The 23,839-nt window shown below is 42.9% G+C and overlaps 1 protein-coding gene across 2 annotated transcripts in view; it reads right to left on the bottom strand.

The window, feature by feature from the left end:
* KLHL3 (kelch like family member 3) overlaps positions 1-23,839 on the bottom strand; it is a 110,095-nt gene that overhangs the window by 64,253 nt on the left and 22,003 nt on the right. For both annotated transcript variants that reach the window (XM_060143664.1, XM_060143665.1), the window contains exons 3-4: positions 17,854-17,960; positions 5,800-5,921 (exon numbers count right to left, since the gene is read on the bottom strand). In XM_060143664.1, coding sequence (XP_059999647.1) covers positions 5,800-5,921; positions 17,854-17,960 — 229 coding nt within the window. The remainder of the gene's footprint in view (positions 1-5,799; positions 5,922-17,853; positions 17,961-23,839) is intronic.

Consider the following 23,839-nt stretch of genomic DNA (forward strand, 5'->3'; position numbering starts at 1 on the left):
GACAACCATCCAAAGAAATGAAATAATAAATACTTTCTGAACACATTCCTTAGATTATACTTTCAGTTTTTAGAACCTCCCTGGATAGAGCTACCCACACAGCTTTCAACTTTCCTACTGTTCACAAAACCCACTTCGCAGACAAAAATGATCAGGCTTTCCACCTCTCCATACACCCTCCTCCCATCCTCTTTGGGTCCACTTCTGCCCGAAAGCATTCCCAAGGTGACTTCCCAAAATGAGCGGGGCTGGTGGTTTCTCTAATTGCCCCTTCCCTCCTTTCTCTTTGATCTTATGCTGCGATCCACTTGCTTCATACAGGAAGGCATGAAGAAAAGCAAAGGGATTCAGAATGCTGAGGAGGGTTTAGAGGCTGGAGGATGTATCACTGCTCAAATGCTGAGTCTCAGGGATAAACAGGGGTCTGGTCCAGTAGGGCTCTGGGGGCTGCACACAAGGCGAGTCAACACAAATCCCCAGAGGCTACAAAAGAAAAGAGAGTGAAAAACGTCCAGGAGGTGGTCTTTGCTTCCCTCTCCCACAACAAGGGCTAAAAGAGGATTTCCTCTTCTCTTATCTTGCCTGCAACTCGACTCCCTCAAGCGGCAGCAGTAACAAGATTAGGAACAAGAGGCCAAACTCAGGTCCTCAGCTTGGAAGCAAGACTGTCCTGGTGGAATCACTAGGGCCGTGCTGCTTGGCCCCTGGAAGAAGATTGAGACCTGAGAAGGAGCAGTTGGCTGGAATCGCTGCAGGAAGAGAAGACGACCCTGGGTTAAAAGCTTTCAGCTTGGCTCTCGCCGTCTCAGCATTTTGGTGCTGGGAAAACAGGCCCTGGAATGACCCATAGCAGAGAGTTTACAGGTTCCCCTCCAGCTTGCAAATGGCTTCCCTCCATTTTTCACATGCAGGCGCTGTTTTGTTTTTTTTCCTCTCCCTCGGATAACATGAAAACACAGCAGAGGATATCCCGTCACAGAGTTTAGTTTCCTTTAACAAAAACAAAAGGAAATGCCCTGCCTCAAAATGCACCTACTCCTGGAATTTCAGAGAGGCAGGGCCATGCACAGAGGGAGGGTACCAGCCAGATGGCCAGGTGGCAAGGCTGCCCAGGGCCTCTGCCCACACCACACAGCAGGGGGTCTGCCTCTGCCAGCACCAGGCATGAGGCCTGGCACAGAAATAGTGCTAAATAAAAATCTACTGAGAGAAAGAAGGGAGAGGGAGAGAGAGAGAGAGAGAGAGAGAGAGAGGTGTACAGATAGATGAACAGGAGAGCTAGCAAAAAGTACTGTGATTAAATGTGTCACTTAGAATAATTTTTTTATTGAAGTATAGTGTCACTTAGAATATTGACTTCTCCACTTACCAGCCATGTGACTAAAGGCAAATAACCTCTCTGTACCTCTGACTCCTCAATAGTAAAATGAAAATAATAGTACTGCCTTAAAGGCTTGTTGTTGGGCTCAAATGAGATAATACATTTAAAGCAGCTAACCCAGTGTTTGGTGCATAGGAATTCGTCAGTTAAACTGGTTTTTATTATTATTAATTATTACGAGCTGAAGTCAAGATTCTGATCATTCATTTAACGAGAAACTCGAGTTGACCACATCAACAGGGCATAGTGAGCTGGAGAGAGCTGGATTCAAACCCCAACTCCACCCCTGACTACCTGTGTGACCGTGGGTACTACCCACTCAACCCCTTGGAGCATCAGTTCCTTCAACTGTAAGAGAAGAATCATAGTAGAACCTTCTAGTGATGGTTACGATAATTAAATGAAATAATGCATGTGAAATAATCAACACATGCTTGTCTTAGAATGAATATCAATAAGTAACAGTTATGACTTGTTACCTCCACCATAGAAGGGCAGCTCAGACTCTCCAAGGTATGTGTGGCTGGGAAGAGATTTAGGGCATCATCTCCCAGTCACTTAACCAAGCCCCAAGTCTCTGACCCTTGTTTCCCCAGGTGCCTCCTTGCTCACCGCCTCAGTGCACCAAATCCTCAACACACACTGTCCTCACAGACAGCTTGTGAGCAACTCTCAGCAGGTACATCACAGCATAAGAAGCAACCACATTTTGATATAAACTTTCTCTTCTCAACTTTTTTTGTTTTGTTTTCCCCCAAGGTCACCCCTGACCAAACCATAGTTTAAAGTGAGGGATAAAAAGGAAAATAGTTCATATATCTGACTGATTCCAAATAATGCAGTTTCCTGAAGGTTCCACATTGTGCTTCTCAGGGGAGCCCCTGAACATGCAGCCCCCTCCCTACTCCCACATACAAATGAATGCAACAGGCCCCTCCAGGGGCTCACACGCCAGCAGGGACACAGACAGGTGGAAGAGGAGGCAGGCCTGACCTCCCAGACCTTCCTTCAAGACCCAGCACACAAAACACTTCCTCAGTGAGGCCTGCCCTGACCATCCTCATCAAGGGGGTGATGACCATTGCCTGCTTCCTGGGTACCTCCATCCTGGCCCCTACCACACTGGAGGGCATGCATTTGCCTGGCCACCTGTCTCCACCTTCAGACTATGTGCTCCTTGATGAAAAAGCTTCTGTGTTCACAGTGCTCTCTGTGCCCATATTGTCTGTTGGCACAGGGTGGCACTCCTCTAAGTGATTTACCTATAGTAATTCATTTAACCTTCATGCCAACCCTATGAGGTTAAGTACTATTATTATGCCCATAATACAGACAAGAATACTGAGGCACAGAGAGGTTAAGGACCTCCTTGGGGTCACACAGCTAGAAAATGGTGGAGTCAAGGTTTGAAGGCAGTCTAACTCATGGCCACCCAACAGAATGGGTACTATTATGATTCCTGTTTTACAGATGAGAAAACTGATCCTTGAGGCAGCATGTCAGGGATGGTATCAGAGAAGCTCTAGTAGAAAGGAAGCAGAACAAACCAGAGGCTGGCAGAGTAAGAGTCTTCTCTGATCAGAGGTCACTGAGTCCCATGCCCTCACTTTACAGTCAGGAGACTGACCCCCTGCAGTGGGAAAAGGCAAGAATAAGAGTACTGTGTGAATGAACGTCAAAGCTGAGGCCTGGACCCAGGTCTCCATTCAGACTTGATTCCTGCCTCATCTTTAGTTCTGCATGCCCTCTGAACCTGCACGTCTTCACGCTGGCTCCCTCCCCACGACGCTACAAAGTAGTTTTTAAAAGTAATGGTGACGCCATTTTCTCCAGAGTCCTCGGATTACGCTATCTGTTGCTACCTGCCTCAAGGTAACTGGTGCTGTAGAGACCACCACTGGGTTAGACCAAAGTTGCAAAGATAAATACCCAGCCAGGCAAAAAGGATCCAGAATGGAACATCTTCTAACTACCTAAGCTTTTAAACACTTTGTACTTTACAGGGAAAAAAAGCTTATTAAATAAACACATGTAGAAAAGGGAGAAAAAAACTGGTTCCAATTATACAATTCTACAATCTCCCCTAAACAGTGTTTTAAGTTTGTTTGGTTTTGTTTTGTTTTAGTGACCTAAAACAACAAACAAATTTATTTTCTTACATCTGGAAGTCGGAAGTCCCAAATGGGTTTCACCAGGCTAAAATCAAGGTGTCAGCAGAGGTGAGCTCCTTCTGGAGGTTCTGAGGGAGAATACGTTTCCTTGCCCTTCAGGCTTCTAAAGGCACCCACATTCCTTGGCTCATGGCCTCCCTATCTTCAAGGCCAGAAACATCAAACTGAATCCTTGCCAGGTCACATCGCTCTAGTTCTCTCATTCCACCTCCCTCTTCGATTTAAACACCCCTAGCTATTACCCTGAGCCCACCTGGATAATCCAAGCTAATCTCCCATCACATGTTCAGCTGATTAGCAACATTAATTCCATCTGCAATATTAATTCCTCTGACATTCACCCTAACATATTCACAAAATTCCAGGGGTTAGAACACGAACATCTTTGGGGGCTACTATTCTGCCTACCACACTGTATGATTAATAAGTTACTGATATACCCTAATGCGAGATTTTTAAAAATTATTTATACCCCTGCATATTTTTAGGTTGACATCTAGCATTATTCATTAGAGTTGAAAGGATGTAATTTCTGGCATTTTGTGAATCTCAATATTTATATCAGTCTCAAAAGTAGCTAAATGAATTTAAATGTCATGGTGATTTGAAATCACTATCACCCATTAAAAAAATTTTTTTCCATACATGCCCTATACATATTTTATACTAAATTACTTTGCACTTACTGTTACTGCCCAAAAGTCATTCAGCTGTTTAAATTCCGCTGCTAGACCTAGTATGTAACCATGACCTCGCCCACTCTGCTCTGGATGGGAAAGACCAGAAATAATGGAATGGCTATGCATTTTACTGTGTATAAAATAAACCTCAATTTTAAAAGGGCAGGGGAGGATTATACCAGATCACTGTAGAAACTGTGCCACCCAAAAGTCTGTCTAGGGGCCAGAGACAAAAGCAGTCTGTATCTTGGGGCAGGCTCTGCAGGCCCAAATGCAGGGTGCCTCAGACCCTCAGTCTGCCTGTGCCCTGACACCCCCAGCAGAGTACCCTTCACCACACCAAGCTAACTTCCATTCATCCTGCAGTCCTCAGCTCAAATCTTATCTTCTGAAAGAGCCCTTCCTAGATTCCCTCCTTCATCCAAATTGTTCCTTTCCTTCAAAGGACTTATCACAATTTGTGCATAAACATTACTTGTGTGCTTATTTGGTGAGTGTCCATCTTCACCCCTAGACCACAAATTCCATGAAAGCAGGCAATGGAATGACCTCTGCTCACTGGTACAAACACAGCGCCCAATAAAGTGTCTGGCATGTAAGAGGCACTCAAACATCTGAGCCAAATGGAATCAATACACGATTATCAATTCGGCCTCCCAAATACCTCAATCCTAGAAGAGGGGATGGTGTTCTGGATAAGGGAAATAGGCATTTTGGTCATCAGAGAGGTATCGGCCTATTCACCTAAATAAGGTGAAATTTTGCTTTAAAAAAAAAAAGAAGGAAGAAAAAACCTCCATATCCCACACAATTTCCATTACTTTAATTAAACAGTAAAATCCTTAATGACAAGAAATAGTGTATCCTGCGTCTGTGTTTGGCCTGGTGACTCATAGCGTTCCAGCGTGGGCCACACCCTCAACCATCTTCCCTTCTGAAGCATGACGCTGATGTCTCACGTCCCCACAGTAAAGATCCACACCTTTGGGTGAAGCAGTGTCTTCACTGGCTCCTATTTCAAGGCTCCAGATGGCTTGGGATGAGGGCAGGGCGGCGAAAGGAGGAAAAGGCACAGACAACATGTCTCAGAGCAACATGCCCCTACTGACACTCAAGCCTGGTGCTTGGCACCTCCACAGGCTCAGAGGCATTTCGCTGACGAACAGTTAGACAAGAAAAGCTTTTAACAGCCTCACAAGCCAATACTCAAAATCCCTGAGATGAGATAATGACTGAGGAGAAGAGGGGTCACCCAGGCTTCTAATTCTTCCTTTACCAACACTTTAAACCAGCATGAGTTAAAGACTTTCTGCTCTGGAGCCCACGCTCATTCAGAGGGATTTTGGCCTAGTGGTTAAGAACGTGGGTCCCATGGTCAGGCAGGCAGGAGTCTGACGGTCGTTCACCCTGGCCATGTGACCCAGGGCAAGTCACCTACTCTCTCTGGAGCTTCAGTTTCCTCTCCAGTTACCAACTGAGTTGTTGTGAGGGTTAAATGAAATGATGATGTAAAACAGTGGGCCCTGAATATACAATACACTGAGCTATTCGTTGGAGCTGAATTTACCTGGACGTTCTCTTCAGTCACCTCAATCTCGGCCGTATAGATGTAGTCAATCAGCTTACTCAGGGTCTGCCCATCCACATCCTTGATTTCTATCTTCTTGGCTTTACTCTCAGACATGTCACCTACAGTTCAAAACAAAAACAAAATGGACATGAACTTGGTGCCTAGGGTGTGCTTAACTTTCACATGGCCTCCTGTCCTGTCTTGGCAACATAAAAGCACTGTCTGTGCTCCCGGAGGCAGCAGAAGGGCTCAGGCACAGAGGAAGATAGACCAGCTGACATCAAGGTCACAACAACTCTGGGTCTGTGATCATCCACAAACCCAATTTCAAGCATTCCCCACTCTATCTGTTGCCCATTTCCACTCTGAAGGCAAATCTATATGTGATAAAGCATTCAACCAAGTTACTGCAAACTTGTACACAGGGGCCAGGGAAAGTGAACGAGATATGCACCTGTCCTCAAGAAGGAGCACCTGTTCTAGTAGGGCAGATATATAAAAATATATGAGATGATAAGAGCTTAATAGAGGTATATGCAAAGTACCAGTAGAACAACAATTTCTTAAAAAAACAACTATTGAGTGCTAACTATGGCCAAGCACTGTGCTAAGCACTTTAAACTGTTGCCTATTTTAATCAACAACCTATGAGTGTTATTATAATATCATCCCCATATTACAGATGAAGAAACTGAGGCACAGGAGTGTAGGTAATTCATTTTGCCTACAGTCATACATCTAGGAAGGGGCCAGGCTGGGACTGAAAGCAGGGAGTCTGACTCTAGAGCCCCACACTTGTAATCACTATGGTGTATTGAATCCCAAGAATGCAGATGATAGAGCAACAAACCCTGTCTGGGGAATCCAGGAAGGCATCCTAATAGGAGGTCACATTTGAGCTGGGTATTCCACATGCAGCAGAGGTGAGGAAGGATGAGCTGGATGCAGGAATCATCAGTGCAAAGATAGAGAAGTGCCAAAAGTATAAATGTGGGGAACAGTGAGAGGGCAGCACGGCTGGTACGTGGGGTGACAGTGAGAGGAAGGAGGCTGGAGAGGTAGATAGGGGCCAGGACTTGCAGAGCCCAGCACACCATGCAAATGAGTTTGCACTTTATCCTAAGAGTAGCACCACTGAAAGGTTTTAAACAAGGGAATGACATCAACAGATGGGTGTCTTTGAATGAAATTTTGGATGTACTGGTGGAAGCTGGATCAGAGGCAGGGAGAACAGATGGGAGGCCCTGACAATAATCCAAAAAAGAGAAGACAGAGGCCTGTGAACTAGGGCAGCAGTGGCATCACATGTGCAGTCCCGAGGCCCCTGACTTCAGCCTGCCCTCTCTATACAGTGCACAGCTCTATCTAGAACCAGGCTCCTTCAACAAGGGCTGCTGATTTCAGAAGGAAAAGACAGGTAAGACATGTGTCTTTGTAGACTGAAATGAAGGGCAACATGACTACTAGAAACAGGGATTCAGAAGTCGTTATGTGAGTGTGAAAACTGAGCCTGGGCGGTTGTTTTCTCTCTGTGGAATCTGTGCACTGGAGCCAAGAAAATAAAGTACAGCACAGCATGTGGGCTGCAGATGCCCACCTCCAAGCTGCATGGACTGCACATGATTCCTCCACCAATCCCCAGTTCCCACCCTGACACAGTTCTAGATATGAATGACTCTGAACAGGGAGGAAAGGTGGGGGCGGGGGACCTATTCCAGACGTTGCCGGCTCCCACTGCTGCCAGATCAGGTAGCCCAGAGACCCCCAGTTGGTTCTCTCTGACTGTAGTAGAAGCCAGTGAAAAGTCTTCAGCACAAAGAGCCCTGACAGGACGAAGAGGCAAAGAGGAAACAGGAAAAGACGGTGGGTTTCTCCTCTGCCTATAAAACAGGCTCTCACAATCTCTTTCTTGAATTTACTCTAAGACAAACAAGAACATACACGCGGGTTTCCCTGGTGGCGCAGTGGTTGAGAGTCCACCTGCCGATGCAGGGGACACGGGTTCGTACCCCGGTCCAGGAAGATCCCACATGGGGTGGAGCGGCTAGGCCCGTGAGCCTTGTCCGCTGAGCCTGCGCGTCCGGAGCCTGTGCTCCTCTCACAACAGTGAGAGGCCCGTGTACCGCAAAAAAGAAGAAAAAAAAAAAAGAACATATACGCAAGGAAATCAGAAGTTAAATTCATCTCTCCAAACAGCTACTAAGACATTCACAAATAAAGGTCCAGTTGGTAATTATATTGCAAAAGATCATCAAAGATAGCCAATTCTTAGTTTAAGAACTTGGACCTTAGAGGGACTTCCCTGGTGGTGCAGTGGTTAAGAATCTGCCTGCCAACACAGGGGACGCAGGCTCGAGCCCTGATCCGGGAAGATGCCCCGTGCTGCAGGGCAACTAAGCCCGTGCACCTTAGCTACTGAGCCTGCGCTCTAGAGCCCGTGCTCCTCTACAAGAGAAGTCACTGCAATGAAAAGCCCGTGCATGGCAACCAAGAGTAGCCCCCGCTCACCGCAACTAGAGAAAGCCCACGCGCAGCAACGAAGACCCAACACCCAAAAAATAAATAAATATATAAATAAATTTAATAATAAAAAAAAACTTGGACCTTAGAAAAACGAGCAACCAGCAACCTGACTGCAAGAACCAAGAGACTCAGAAGCCCTTAGTGAGTGTGAAATCAGAGCCTGGACTGATTGCTTTCTCTCTATGGAATTAGAGCTTGGGAGTCAGCTTAGGGTTTTGTAACTTGGGGGTAAACAAATGGAAACTCCTGAAATTGCATGAAAACATTTGTATATGTGGGCAAAAGTTTGATTTTCTGAGAGGATGAACAAATCATTTTCATCAGTCTCAAATGTCCAAAAAACATTAAAACACAGTTTTCTAGATGGTGGGACTTTGGGAGATTTTTTTCTTGCTTCTTTATGTGAATCAAAAGTTTCTAATTTCTACATTAAGTACTTAAAACTCCAACAAGCAAGGAAAAAATGGAAAAAAAAAAAGAAAACCTAGGGCCTCAGAGACATGTATTTTCTGAGAAATTTACCTTATAGGAAATTGGAGACCTATATAAATCATAAGGACTCATAAAATGCAATTTAATATCTCTATGAACCAGTAGAAATCACTGCACCAAACTAAGACATCAGCATCAGTTTAAACAAACCCTGAAAGTGGCAGTAATAATAGTTGCTACTACATGCAGGCCCTCAGGGTTTACACACATTATTTCATTTAGTCCTTGCAATGACCCCAGGAGGTACTAGATATTACTTCCATTTTACAAATTATAGAACTGGCATATCAAGAGGCACTTGCACACAGCTAGTAAGAGGCAGGGCTTGGATCTGAACCGTGGCCTAACTCTAGATCTCATGTCATTTCTAATAAATCCCTCTATAATTTAAACCTGACCCTAACTAATGGCTTTGATAAAAGTATTCCCAAACAAAGCCTATGTCCAAATTCTGAGCCAACTTATACTTATTACACAGTAAGCAAGAACAAAGAGAGATGGGATCTTGTCCTCAACACCTAACAGAGTGCGTGACATATAACAAGCACTGAAAAAATATTTGTTGGTCCAAGGAAAGAAAGAAGGAAGAGAGGCTTTCTTTTGACATCTCATAAATCCACAGACTCTGATAATTCTAAAGAGGGAGAAATCATCAAAGGCTTGGTCATTCTTACTCCTTCACTCACCTCCGCTACTTTGACAAATATTTCTAGAGAACAGAACATAAGCCCAATAAGTCCTTCTCTATTCAAGGTCAACCCAAGAGAACTGTTCTGCTGGTTTTTCTCAAGAGGCCCAGCCCAGCCACTTCAGACTCTGAACTTTCAGAAAAGAGGAAATGCAGATGGCCAACACGCACATGAAAAGATGTTCAACATCACTATTCATCAGTGAAATGCAAATCAAAACCACAATGAGGTATCATCTCACACCTGTCAGGATGGCTATCATCAAAAAGAACACAAATAACAAATGCTGGTGAGAATGTGGAGAAAAGGGAACCCTCCTACCACTGTTGGTGGGAATGTAAATTGGTGCAGCCACTGTGGAAAACAGTATGGAGGTTTCTCAAAAAATTAAAAATAGAACTACCTTATGACCCAGGAATTCCATTCCTTGGTATATATAAAAAAAAAAAAAAAAAAAACCCAAAACACTAATTTGAAAAGATACATGCAACCCAATGTTCACAGCAACATTATTTACAATTGCCAAGATATGGAAGCAACCAAACTGTCAATCAACAGATGAGTGGATAAAGAAGATGTGGTTTATATACACAATGGAATACTACTCAGCCATTAAAAAGAATGAAATTTTGCCATTTGCAGCAACATGGATGGACTTGGAGGGTATTATACTAAGCAAAATAAGTCAGACAAAGACAAATTCTGTTTGACATCACTTATATGTGAAATCTAAAACATACAACAAATTAGTGAATACAACAAAAAAGAAGCAGACTCACAGATACAGAGAACAAACTAGTGGTTACTACTGGGGAGAAGGAAGTGGGAAGGGGCAATATAGGGTAGGAGATGAAGAGGTACAAACTATTAGGTATAAAATAAGCTACAAGGATATATTGTACAACACAGGGAATACAGTCAATATTTTATTTATTTATGTATTTATTTATTTTGGCTGTATTGGATCTTTGTTGCTGCGCGTGGGCTTTCTCTAGTTGCAACAAGCAGGGGCTACTTTCGGTGTGGTGTGCGGGCTTCTCATTGCAGTGGCTTCTCTTGTTGCAGAGCACGGGCTCTAGGCATGTGGGCTTCAGTAGTTGTAGCATGCGGGCTCTTGAGCACAGGCTCAGTGGTTGTGGCGCACGGGCTTAGTTGCTCCGTAGCATGTGGGATCTTCCCAGACCAGGGCTCGAACCCATGTCCCCTGCACTGGCAGGTGTATGCTTAACCACTGCGCCACCAGGGAAGCCCAGTCAATATTTTATAATAACTATAAATGGAGTATAACCTTTAAAAATTGTGAATCACTATATTGTACACCTGTAACTTATATAATATTGTACAGCAACTATACTTGAATTAAAGAAAGAAAAAAAAGAAAATATCTGTTTGTTGCACATCTTTTGTCCTCTGTTAACAACATATCCTGTTCTTCCAGATAGATCATGATCTACTCAAGGGCAGATATTTGTTCATTCATTCACTCAACAAACATGTATCAAACAGTCCCCATGGGCAAGGCCCAGAGGACACAGTGGTGAACAAGTCATGTTCCCTGCCCTCATGGAGCCCACTCTAGTAGAAAGAGGGATAAGTAAACCAACAATTACAAAGTATGTTAAATGCTAGAAAAGGAGGTTCAGCTTAAAAGGTTCTTAAGCAGGGAAGCCTATACCCTGAATTGTATGCAAAATGATGAGTACACAGGAGCACACATTTACTATTTTTTGTGGAAAGAATCCATTGTTTTCATCAGACTGATTCGTAATGGTTAAGAACCACTGATCTAACATGAGATCTGGAGGAGTCATGGTTGTTCAGAAGAGCAGTGAGTATGAGGGAAGAATATTCCAGGCAGATAGAATAGTGTATATAAAGGTCCAGAGGTAAGAAAGAACATGACCTATTCTGGGACCATAAGAAGTTGAGTCTGGCAGAAGCACAGCATGAAAAGGGAGGAAGGGGGAGAGGAGCTGGAGATACAAGCAGGGTCTGGACCACTTGAAGGCCTTGTGGGCCATGCTGAGAAGTTTATACTTCATTCTAAGGGCAATGGGGAGACCTGGACAGACTTTAAGCAAGTAAGGGATACATTAGATTTTTTCTTTTGGAAAGATCACTAAAGCTACAGCATAGAAAATGGGTTTGGGGTGAGGGAACAAAATAGGAGGGAGGTTGACCAATTAGAAGGCTGCTGCAGTAAATTAGGTGAAAGATGATGGCAGCCTGGATTAAGGGTCTGTGTCTTGAACTTCTTTAAATCCTCAGGCTCTACTTTAAAACCTTGCACGTAGAAGTCTCCAAGAACCATAAAGAGCCCAGGAAAGCAAGTCATGGTTCTCGACGTAGCAAGCACACCACATGCACAACAGAGCTCTTTTTAGGTGGAAGATTGCCCAAGGGGGAACAGGAGGGAGGAGGTGCATCTTGAGGAGCCAGGAGGGAAAACCTTTCACCATCACAGAAGACTTAGGAAGGCTATGAAATCACTGGCTCATCCTCTAGATCACAGTATAAACCCAACCCTATTATTCAGCCAAAGAAGCCTCAAGAGTGAGAAAGGAATGGTAGAGTGGCTGCGAAGTCTTTCTGAAGGACCAGACATAGACCACCAACCACCCCTACAAAGCTGTATGGCAAAGGGAAGAAAAAGTGCATTCAGGAAGCCTTGTGTTATGGAACTCTTCCTCACTCCTCAGCTGAATCCTTACTGTTTTAATTTAATTTCATGATCTGGGTAAAAAGAAAACAGAAGGTCCTTATCCTTTGCACAGTGAGCCTGCATGGGTGTTAAGGTGGTTATTAAACTCTCTTACCACAAACCTTCATCTGTCTAAGTCCTAATATCTGGGTTGCCAACTCATTTGGCTAAAGCTGAGACCTATGTCACATGTTAACATCACATGAGAAAAAGAAACACCCTGTCACGTTCCTGAATCCCAGCTAAACCTCCTGCAGGTGAGCAGCCTATGCCATTTAACTGCAAAAGGCTGACCTCTGTCTCCTGTAAAGTAAGGACATTCCCGGCCCTGCCTTTAAGCCAAGGCTATGTGAGAGTCAAAGGAGATAATGAGAGTCTGAGAACTGTGGCAGCAGGATTCAGCAGAGCTGCAATGATGGATATCACCCCAGCACCCAACCTCCCTGGAATCTTGTCCTTCCTCCACTTGGAAAGGTCTTTCTGCTCAGCTAGAGGCACATGGAGCACCAAGTCAGGAAGGAAATGCCTTCCTGATATGAAACAGAGATGTTTCATATCAACCCTAACCACCATCAGGGCAGCTGGTATCAGAGCCACCCCACACATCCACATGAGCTCTGTAAACTATGATGTGCTCTACACATAATAAGAGTAAACTTTATTAAGTACCTATTCTGTATTGGGTGCCTTATTTCCCTTACCTGTATCTGTTCCCTGGTTATTGTTATTATTGTTTTATTGTTGTTATTCCAGTCTCATAAACAAGCAAACAGGATCATAGAGGTTAAGTGAATTCCCTACAAACCGATCAGGTGCTGGAGTCAGGTCACGATGGCTCCAAAGCCCTTTCCAAGACACCACACCATCTCCCAATGCAAGGTGGCATTACCACCCCTGTGTTTAATCCTTAGCAAAGAGGCCTCTGCATCAATAACTCCAAACCTCCTCTATGAACATTCATAAAACATTTCTTACCAGTGATCCTCCCCAGTGATGATCTAAATTTCAAGGCTAAGCTACTCCAAGTCCAGACAAGTCTACCCCAGATCATCTTGGTCAAATCAGTTGCACCTTAATGGGTGCTGGTGGGTGTCTGAATAGCGATCTCTTTTCCTAGACACTACAAAGGCCTATGTTGAACTACATCCAAATCAATTCCTGAAAAACTCACCATTTCCTTAGAGGCAAAACCCTCAGAAACCAGACCCTATCTACTCCGACTAATCTCTCAAGGCCCTCTTCATACAAAGAAAGGATTCTACTCCCTAGTGCTCCCTCCCTCCCTGCCCCATTGCCTTGGATTAAGTCTTGCTAAACTGCATGTTATGCAAAGATCTTCAAAAACATCAATACATCATACAAACACTCAGAACACAGACATAGGCCAGGGCCTGGCAGAGTCAGGCATAAAGAAAGGGTGAAACAATGGTTCTATAGGATGAGTGCATGCCTGGAGGTAAGAGGGCCAGGCCCTAATTTTTCTGCTTGGGGCTAGTTGGTGCTCACATTCCAAGCCCCTTGCCTCTTACCTCCAGCACATTCCTGACTCTCCTCCCTATTTCTGTTCACCATATATTCGAAGACACCAGTTGAATATCAGCCTACATCGAATAAAAACTGGACAGTAACTTTTCTTTAAAAAAACAAAGCTGGGGCTTCCCTGGTAGTCCAGTGGGTAAGACTCTGCACTCCCAATGCAAGGGGCCCGGGTTCAATCCCTAGTCGGGGAACTAGATGCCGCATGCGTGCCACAACTAAGAGTTCACATGCCGCAGCTAAGAGTCCGCATGCTGCAACTAAGAAGTTCCCATGTCACAACTAAAAGTCTGCATGCCACAACTAAAAGATCCATATGCCACAACGAAGATCCCACGTGCCAAAACGAAGACCCAGTGGAGCCTAAATAAATAGAAAAATAAAAACAAATAAAAAATTAAAAAACAAAGCCAATTTAATCAGCCGCTGCATGTAGCACAACAGAGCCAGAAGATGGGACAGCTCACTCCCAGGGCTTCTTTTGGGATGGAGTTCAAATGTCTTTTAGCCATGGTGATGAGCCTAAGACACTTAGTCCACATATTCTTTGGAACTTGGTTCTTTTAACACCATAAAATGGGATTGTTTTCAAAGTTTTGGATGACATGAAGGGATCCATATGGAGTACAAACACTATAGTACACAGAACACATAGAAAAGGGCATGATAAAAAGAGGGAAAAAAAACTGACTGGGCTATTTTGGGGAAATTATCTTCCCCTGGGACGGAGGTGCTAGATGGGGGGATGGGATCAGGGGGAATTTTAAGTATTCCATACTCACAGAGAAAAGGAGGACAAGACCAGCCCTTCTGGCCTCTCCAATCACACTATGCTGAAGGAGTGGAGAGCAACTCAGGTGACTGCCCATCCCAGACCTTCTCACAGGTTGGCTGCCTTTGGACACTCTTCTGTGGGCACTCAGACCTCAGTTTCACACTTATTACAAGTTATTCTGGGAAGGATATGGTCAAGGAGTGGAGCTGGTATTTGGAACCATCACAGGACATTTGGGCAACATGAACTCAGAGGACAAAAAAATAAAAACACTTTAAGCCTCAGTAAAAGATCTTAATCATACCACTCAAGTCAGAAGAAAGTCACATGTATTTCCTTTTCTTTGGGGCCTTAAACATGCTGATAGAAATGGACTCAACGAGAGTCAGCTGGGCCTTTTCATTACTAGTTTTATGCATTTTGAAGCTGAACCTGATAATTAGAACAAAATTTTGCAATGTTACTTTTTTTTTGGTACCTGTTTACCAAGGTTTAAGCAAAACCAAGGGGCCTCAGAAAATACACGAATCTGATGTACTGCCGATGGAAGCATAAGCTGGTACAACTGTTCTAAGTGTTGTGGAACTGAGGCACGTGTCTCACAAGAATTCAAAATGTGCACACACTTTAACCAAATATTTTTTATTCTAGGGATCTAAGGAAATGATCAGGAATGCAAGTAAAGACTAAGTTGCAAGGATGCCCATTTTAGCATTATTTACAATAGCAAAATATTAGAACTATAATTTCCAACCAATAAGGAAATGGATTTTCAATTCGGATACATATGATGGAATCTTATGAGGCCATTAAAATAATGATGTAGATGTGATTTCATTGCCATGAAAATATATTGACAATATAGCGCTAAGTTCAATTAAGCAAATTTTCATTGAGCACCTACCGTACGTAAGATCACGCTAGGCAGCAGGGACATAGCAGTGAATTTAAAAGGTACAGTTTTTACCCTCATAAAGTTTATGACTGACCAGGCAAATCAGACAGTGAGGAAGTAATGAGATAATTAGTAATAGTAAAAAGAAGCATAAGCTATCACAAGAGTAAATGTATTACATGTATTATTTTTGCTTGCCCACATTTCCTAATTTTTATTCTGCAATGAACATATGTGAATAGTGTTTGGATGAGTAGATGGATAGGTAGGTGGGTGGGTGGATGGATGCACAGACAGACAGATGATGGATGAATGGATGGAAGGAAGAATGGAAGAATGCATGGTAACCAGATTCAGTGGAAAGCTTGGGCTAGGCAACATATTAGACTGCTTTCTTCTCTTGATTCCCTCTTCCCTTCAATTACTAGAATCCAAGACCTGATCCAGAAGCACCTTTTCTCTCCCTTTTTAAAATCACCTTGTTTTGCTAGGCACTTCCACTACCCCCAGAGGCAAGTTCATGAGCAAAAAGTGGAGCCAACAGTACAATTTATTATAATTCCAAATAGACTCCTCTCTCAACACTGGACTTTCCAAACCACACAAACAGAGAAGAATGACTGGCAGAACTATTTACTGAAGTTGCAGCTAAATAACTATTGTAGACAAGATAAATTATTTTAAAAGAAAGAGACGGATGAAGGACAAGGACAAAAAAAGAAATAAAAACCTTACTACTAGAGTTTGAGGCTACTCCAAAGAGAATGTGGCTCAAAATTTCCAGGTAGTGAAATTAGCTGGTTTTCCAGGCTGCACTGTGGAATTCCTGGCCCAAGGCTCAAAGTGAGGTAAGTGTGGCTTGGTCCACTTAGCAAAAGCACTGCTCCAAGTTGAGGCCAGGTCCTTCACATGATGAGCCAAGGGGGACATACATGTGAGGAATTCTCCAAACGCCAAGTGCTAAGTACTCCCCACCCCACCAAGAACCACTCCTGCCCAGCACAGGCTTTGTACTATATTAGGAAAAGGGCAAGAGCCTATTCAGCAAAGATGTGCCTGCACTCACCCATCCTTAGCAACACCACATTCATTCATTTAACCTTCACTTATTCAGTCTCCTAAACATCAGGCCCTGGGGTGGGTGCTAAGGATTCAACAGTGACAAGACATAAGACATAATCCGCAAGCACCCAAAGCTCACGATCAAGGGTAGGAGACATTTTGTTCATTAAAATAATATTTTAGTCCTATTATGTACCAGGTACTCAGGGTACAGAAACAAACAAATCTAACAAGATCCCTGTCTTCATGGAACTGATACTCCAGTAAGGAGACACAGGTAAAAATATATATAAACAACCAACCAATGTGATTTTCAGATAGTGATAAATGTTATAAAAAAATAGAATCAAGTTATGGAATAGAAAGAGATCTAGTGGGGAACTACGGCTCAGGTGGTCAGAGAGGAGGCAACATTTGATACAGGGTGAGAAGCAGCAGGTACATGAGACCCCAGAGCATGACCACCTCAAACCCCAGGAAACAGATGAGCATTTAGAGTGATAATGACCACACTCAGAGGAAGCACAGGGTACAGATGAGTGTGTGGAAGAGACACCTGACCTCATCCAGCTGGCTTTCAGTCAGCAGTGATGGATACAGCACTGCCTGCACCTGGCTCAGGGGAGGTGCTGTGAGGTACTGCAGATAAGAAGCTCAGCCCATGCCTTTCAGGGAATTCAGTCTTAGAAATAATACACGTGCAATAGTTGGACAAGGCTATTTGGCATGTTCAGGAAACAGGGACTCCCTGGAAAGTTGGCAAAGGTACTGAAACTGAATGCAGATGGTGAATATACCTCTGTCTTACTCTCCCCACCCCAAGCCCCACCATCACTTCTGCCAACTCTACCGCATTCCTATAAAGGTTAGAGGAGACTCAAGGTCCCTGCCTGGAAAGAACAGCTAAGGAATAATAAGACGTGGGCCAGCTAGGCCAGCCAGCCCTGGGCCAGGCATCCAGAAGCCAAGTTCCACTCATTCACCGTGTGACCTCAGGCAAGTCCCTTCCTTTCTCTCAGCCTCAGGATCCCCCATCTGCAAAATGACAGCTCAGAAGCCTGGGGATGAAGCCAAGAGTCTACATGTCTAACCAGCTCCCTGACATGATTATGATGCATGACAAAGTCTGAGAATTCATAGACTATATGATGCTACAGAGTTAACTGCAATAGGGCTGCATGCTTGACTCGCCTGGCTGAGGGCCTGTCACGGTGCTTTGCATCTCCATGGTGCAAAGCAAAGAATCTGGCACACAGGAGCTCCTCAGGGTGGGCGTCACAGCCTTCTTTCCTCCCCCCTCTCATGCCACCACCCTCAATATTCTCCCAGTGGGGCTGCAGCCCCACAACCATGGGTTATTGTTTGCCCCTCACCATACCTGTGAACATCGCACAGAAGTAGGGGCTGCAGGCTGCCAGGACCACACGGTGGGCTTCTATCTCAACATCTTCTGCCACAATTACCACGTCACACAATAGCTGTTTGCTGCAAGACACCAGTGGGAGAAAGGATGGGTCACAGCACCAATTCCCACCCCCAGCCACACAAGGGTATTTTTTCTCCCCCACCCTCCACATTCCATACTATCACCACGGTTGTCATACAGACCTACCATATCTTAAGTTAGGCAGGGAGATGGACTCATCAACTTTTCCAAGTCCCTAATAAGCCCCACATTCAGGCTTTCCTAAGGCACTCGACTCTGTAGAGATCTAACTACTGTGTAGCTGCAAATTCAGGGCTCCTTCATTTGTCTTCACATCTCTGCTCCGCAACTCCACAGGCTATGACTGAGAAAGGGGGACAGCAGTTCAAGGAGCAGTGGGAAAAGCTCTGGGCTGTTAGCTGAGTAACTGAATGAATGCCAAGGAGCATGAGCATGCCACTGAGGTGTGCCACCAGCTAGACCAGGTATTAACTCTTCCCCAAGGCGTCCACTGCCTGTGAAACACTGGTAAGAGGCCAGCCAGATCTGGAGGACTCAAGTATGTTTCTTCCCACCCAGGTTTAACACTAACATCAAAAAGACTCTGCCGGGGCTTCCCTGGTGGCGCAGTGGTTGAGAGTCTGCCTGCGGATGCAGGGGACATGGGTTCGTGCCCCGGTCCGGGAGGATCCCATGTGCCATGGAGCGGCTAGGCCCGTGAGCCATGGCAGCTGAGCCTGCGCGTCCAGAGTCTGTGCTCCGCGACAGAAGAGGCCACAACAGTGAGATGCCCGCTTACCGCAAAAAAAAAAAAAAAAAAAGACTCCGCCGGTACACACAGTGCTCCCTAAAGATCCTGGGCAAACTCCAATTACTGCAATTATTAAGAAAACTGTAACTACATTTTTACTTGTTTGTCACCCCCATACACTATGAACTTTTAAAAGGACTTGTTTACTGTTATATCCTAGACACCCGGTTGCATGCATAGCACACAGTAGGCCCCAAACTTTCACTAAATAAATAAAGGAATGAAATTTTAAATAGGATCAATCCACACTCAGAAACAGAATGAATATTTGACTACTTTGAAGACTGAAAGGGTACGACAAGCCCTATCAATCCAAGAATTTTTCCTCTACCAGCCTTTCAAGTTCTTATCCTGGCTATTATCAATACAATAGTCAACATTTTATGAGTTACATGTGCCAGGCACTGTTCTAAGCACCTTTTTTAATACATATTATTTCATTTAACCCTCTCTACAACCCTATGAAGTATGACTACTGTTATGCCCCATATTACTAAAAAAGGAAACTGAGGCCCAGAGAAGTAACTTTCCCAAGGTCATACAGAAAGGGAGCAGTGGATTCAGGATTTGAATATAAGCAGCTGAACCCAAGAACCCATGCTCTTAACTCCTATAGTATCCTGGTCACCACTAGTCCTTGCTTTAGATTGAAGCACTAGACGTGGGAGGGAAGACAGGGAGGATAAACACATTTCAACTGTGATCCACTGGTAGTGGTTACTTAGCGCACTATACTGGATTGAGAAGTCTGAGGTCATAACTGGGTTCCACGTGACAGTGATGAGATAAATATAATGAGTATGTCATGGTTAATAGATGGAAGAGAAGCTACATATTTGCTCTCCCTGGTATAGCATATTAAACCATTGCCAACTATTCAGACATTAGTCCAGGTTCACTTTTCAGAGAAATAGAGTCATACAGCCTGGGAAGGCTAGAACCACAAATGCCCTTAGAGATCATCCTATGTATGAAACTCAGAGAGGTGGCCCAAAGCCACAGAAGCCTTTAGTCTTGAATCTAGTTCTGACTCCAGGTACAGTATCATAATGCCTCATGATTGGTTGACACTTAGAATGGGAAAAAACAGTAGCTAGGTTATCTCCAATGGGGAAAGGTGACCAGGAAAGGTTCAGCATATAGAATAAGGTACCAGTGAGGGGGCTTCTGGGAAGGGTGAGACCCCTGAGCACCAAGAGGCAAAACCTGAGGGTGGGACCTCATCCTGCAGTGAACAGCACACCTTACACACGAACTTTATCAGAATAAACCAGCTCAACTGGGAACAGAACTGGCTCTGCCCCAACAGGCTACAAGAACATGGACAAATTGACCCCATCAGTTTTCTCATCTTTCTTAGCTGCCTTGGGACCTATACCGTGGGGACCAAATGAGATTGCAGATGCCACTTGAGAATAGGCTTGTTTAAATATGATTAAAATATATTGTAAAAATGTATTCCCAACAGTATATAGACTCCGCTTGGACATTTTCATTTCTATTAAAGATTCTGGGGAGAAAACAGAGTTATCACTGCTATTTAAAAGTACAAGTAATTTTTTTTGGTAACCAGTATTTTAATAAGGAAAGTGTTGACACAGATGGGTCAGAAATGCTGAGCAAATTTTCAGTGCCAGGTGATGGGCAAGCAAATGTCAAAGTAGGATATCTTACACAAACCCAGAAGAGCTGATAATTCTTGAACAAATGGGAAGGAGACCAGAAGGAATGAGGAGTAAAGATGGAGAATCCAGTCAAGCAAATAAAAGAGAGCAGCTCTGATAGGTGGGAAGTGTATCTCAAGGCCAGAGAAACTCTAACCTGGGAGAGTGACCAAGAAAAACTTGCCACAAAGTCAGGGTAGGCTTTCCCAGGTGGTGGGAAAGCCTGTCTACACACTGGAGACATCTCAGTCTCCACTATGCAGGGAAAAGGGAAGAGGCAGCTCTACAAGCACTGCATGGCTCACAAGCACTTCTAATTCCAATTACCAGAGATCCTGTCAGATCCTTTTTTCTGAAGTATCAGACACTACTCCAAAGGACAGTCTTGAGGAGAGAAAAGTAGGGCTATACACACTGTGATTTGTAGGAAATAGAGTAGAGCTGTTAGGAAGGAGCTCAGGCCCTGGAATCAAACTGACCAGGGTTCATGTCCCCTGAGTATCATAGAACTGACATGTGTTGTAAACAAGATAATGAATAGCACTAATAGTAAACATTCAGTAAATATTTATTTCTTTTCTTCCTTTTTTCCACAAAATACTTCAATCAAGATTAGAGTAAGTTTTGGACATGGTAAATTTGAGCTGCCTTTTGGACATCTAAGTGGGGCTGTCAAGTAGGCAAGTGGATACCAGGGTCTGGAGTTCAGAGGTGGGAAATAGCTAAGAAGTTGGGGGAAAGGGGAAGAACCAACAAAAGAGATGAGAAAACAGCCAGTGGGATAGGAGGAAAACCAAAAGGGTGTGATGTCCAAGAAGCCAAGTAAAGACAGGGCTGCAAAAAGGAAGGAATGATCAATTGTACCAAATACTGCTGATAAGTAAGATAACATTAGGGTGGCTAGCCAGGGCAATTAGGCAAGGAAATGAAATAAAGGGCATCCAAATTGGAAAGAAAGAAATAAAACTATCTCTATTCACAAGTGACATGATCTTGTACATATAAAATCCCAAGGAATCCACTAAAAAACTACTAAAATAAATAAATGAGTATAAGGAGGTTGCAGAATACAAGATCAATATACAAAAAATCAACTGTGTTTCTGTACACTTGCGGTGAACAATCCAAAAATGATATTTTTAAAATCCCATTTACAATAGCATCAAAAAGAATAAAGTACTTTAGGAATAAATTTAACAAAAAAATTCAAAACCTACACCCTAAAACTATAAAACACAGTTGAAGTAAATTAAAGACTTAAATAAGTGCAAAGACCTCCAGTGTTCATGAATTGGAAGATTAATACTGTTAAGATGGCAATTCTCCCCCAAAATGGTCTACAGATTCAATACAATTTCTATCAAACTCCCAGCTGGCTTCTTTGCAGAAAGTGACAAGCTGAGCCTAAAATTCAAATGTAAATGCAAGGGACCTAGAATGGCCAAAACAATCTTGAAAAAGAACAGAGTTGAAGAACTCAGGTTTCCCAATTTCAAAACAATACAAAGCTAAAGACAGTGTAGTAACAGCACAAGGATAGATACATAGATCAACAGAATAGAATGGAGAGTTTAAAATAAACCATCACATTCACAGTTAATTGATTTCTGAAAAGGATGCTAAGACCATTCAACCGGGAGAGAATAATCTTTTCAACAAATGCTGCTAGGATAACTGGATATCCACATGCAAAAGAATGAAGTTGGACCCCTACCTCACACCATACACAAAAATTAACTCAAAATGGATCAAAGACCTAAATGTAAGAGCTAAAACTATAAAACTCTTAGAAGAGACATTGGGGTAAATCTTCATGACTTTGGATTAGGCAGTGGTTTGTTAGATAGGACACCAAAAGCACAAACAAAAAAAAAAGATACATTAGACATCAAAGTTTACAACTTTTGTGCTTCAGGACATCAGGAAAATGAGAAGAAAACCTACATAATGAAAGAAGAACTTTGTAAATCATATGTCTGATAAGAAGCTTGTATCTAGAATACATAAAAACTTTACAACTCAATAATAAGTAGACATATAACCCAATTTAAAATAGGCAAAGTATCTTAATAGACATTCTCCAAATAAGATACAGAAATGGCCAATGATCACATGAAAAGGTGCTCAACATCATTAGTCATCAGAGAAACGTAAATCAAAACCACAATGAGATAACTCCTCACACATACTAGGATGGTTATAATCAAAAACACAGAAAATAACAAGTGTTGATGAGGATATGGAGAAATTGGGAGCTTCATACACTGCTGATAGAAATGTAAAGTGGTACAGCTGCTGTGGAAAACAATCTGACGGTTCCTCAAAAGGTTAAACACAGAGTTGTTATTTGACCCAGGAATCCCACTCCCAAGAGAAATAAAACATACATCCACACAAAAACTTGTACCTGAATGTTCACAGCAGCATTATTCATAATAGCCAAATGGCCTCAAATCTGTATATCCATACAATGAAATATTATTCAGCAATAAAAAGGAATGAAATACTGAGACGTGCTACAGCATGAATGAACCTTGAAAACATTATGCTAAGTAAAAACTGTTAGTCACAAAAGACACATTATATGATTCCAAAATAGGCAAATCATAAAGACAGAAAGATTAGAGGTTGTCTAGTACTGGGAGGTGAGTGAATAGGGATAACAGGGGGATTACTGCTAAAGTATACAGGGTGATGAAAATATTCTAAAATTGATTGATGGTTGCCCAATTCTGTGAATATAATAAAAGCCATTAAATTGTACACTTTAAATGGGTGAATTGTATGGTATATGAATTATATCTTGACGAAGCTGTTACCAAGAAAAGAAAAACAGCATATACATCTGCAAAAAATGAAAATTCTAAATCGAAAAGATATATGCACCCCAATGTTCATAGCAGCAGTATTCACAATAGCCAAGACATGGAAGCAACCCAAGTGTCCAGATGATTGGCTTAAGAAGATGTGATACACACACACACACACACACACACACACACACACACACACAAAATGGAATACTGCCCAGCAATAAAAAAGAATGAAAAATCTCCATTTGCAGCAACATGGATGGACCTAGAGAACACTATGCTTAGTGAAATAAGTCAGACAGAGAAAGACAAATACTATATCACTTACATATGAAATCTAAAAAATAATACAAATGAATGTATATACAAAACAGAAACAGACTCACAGACACAGAAAACAAATTTATGGTTACCAAAGGGGAGGGGGGAGGGGCAAATCAGGAGTATGGTATTAAAAGATATAAACTACTATACATAAAAGAGATAAGCAACAAAGATTTACTGTACAGCACAGGAAATTATACTCAATATCCTGTAGTAACCTATAATGGAATATAATCTGAAAAAAAAATGAATCAGTATGCTGTACACTTGAAGCTAACACAATATTGTAAATCAACTATGCTTCAATTTTAAAAAGTTATACTAAA

This window comes from Lagenorhynchus albirostris, chromosome 3 (assembly GCF_949774975.1).
Source record: "Lagenorhynchus albirostris chromosome 3, mLagAlb1.1, whole genome shotgun sequence".
Lineage (NCBI taxonomy): Eukaryota > Metazoa > Chordata > Mammalia > Artiodactyla > Delphinidae > Lagenorhynchus > Lagenorhynchus albirostris.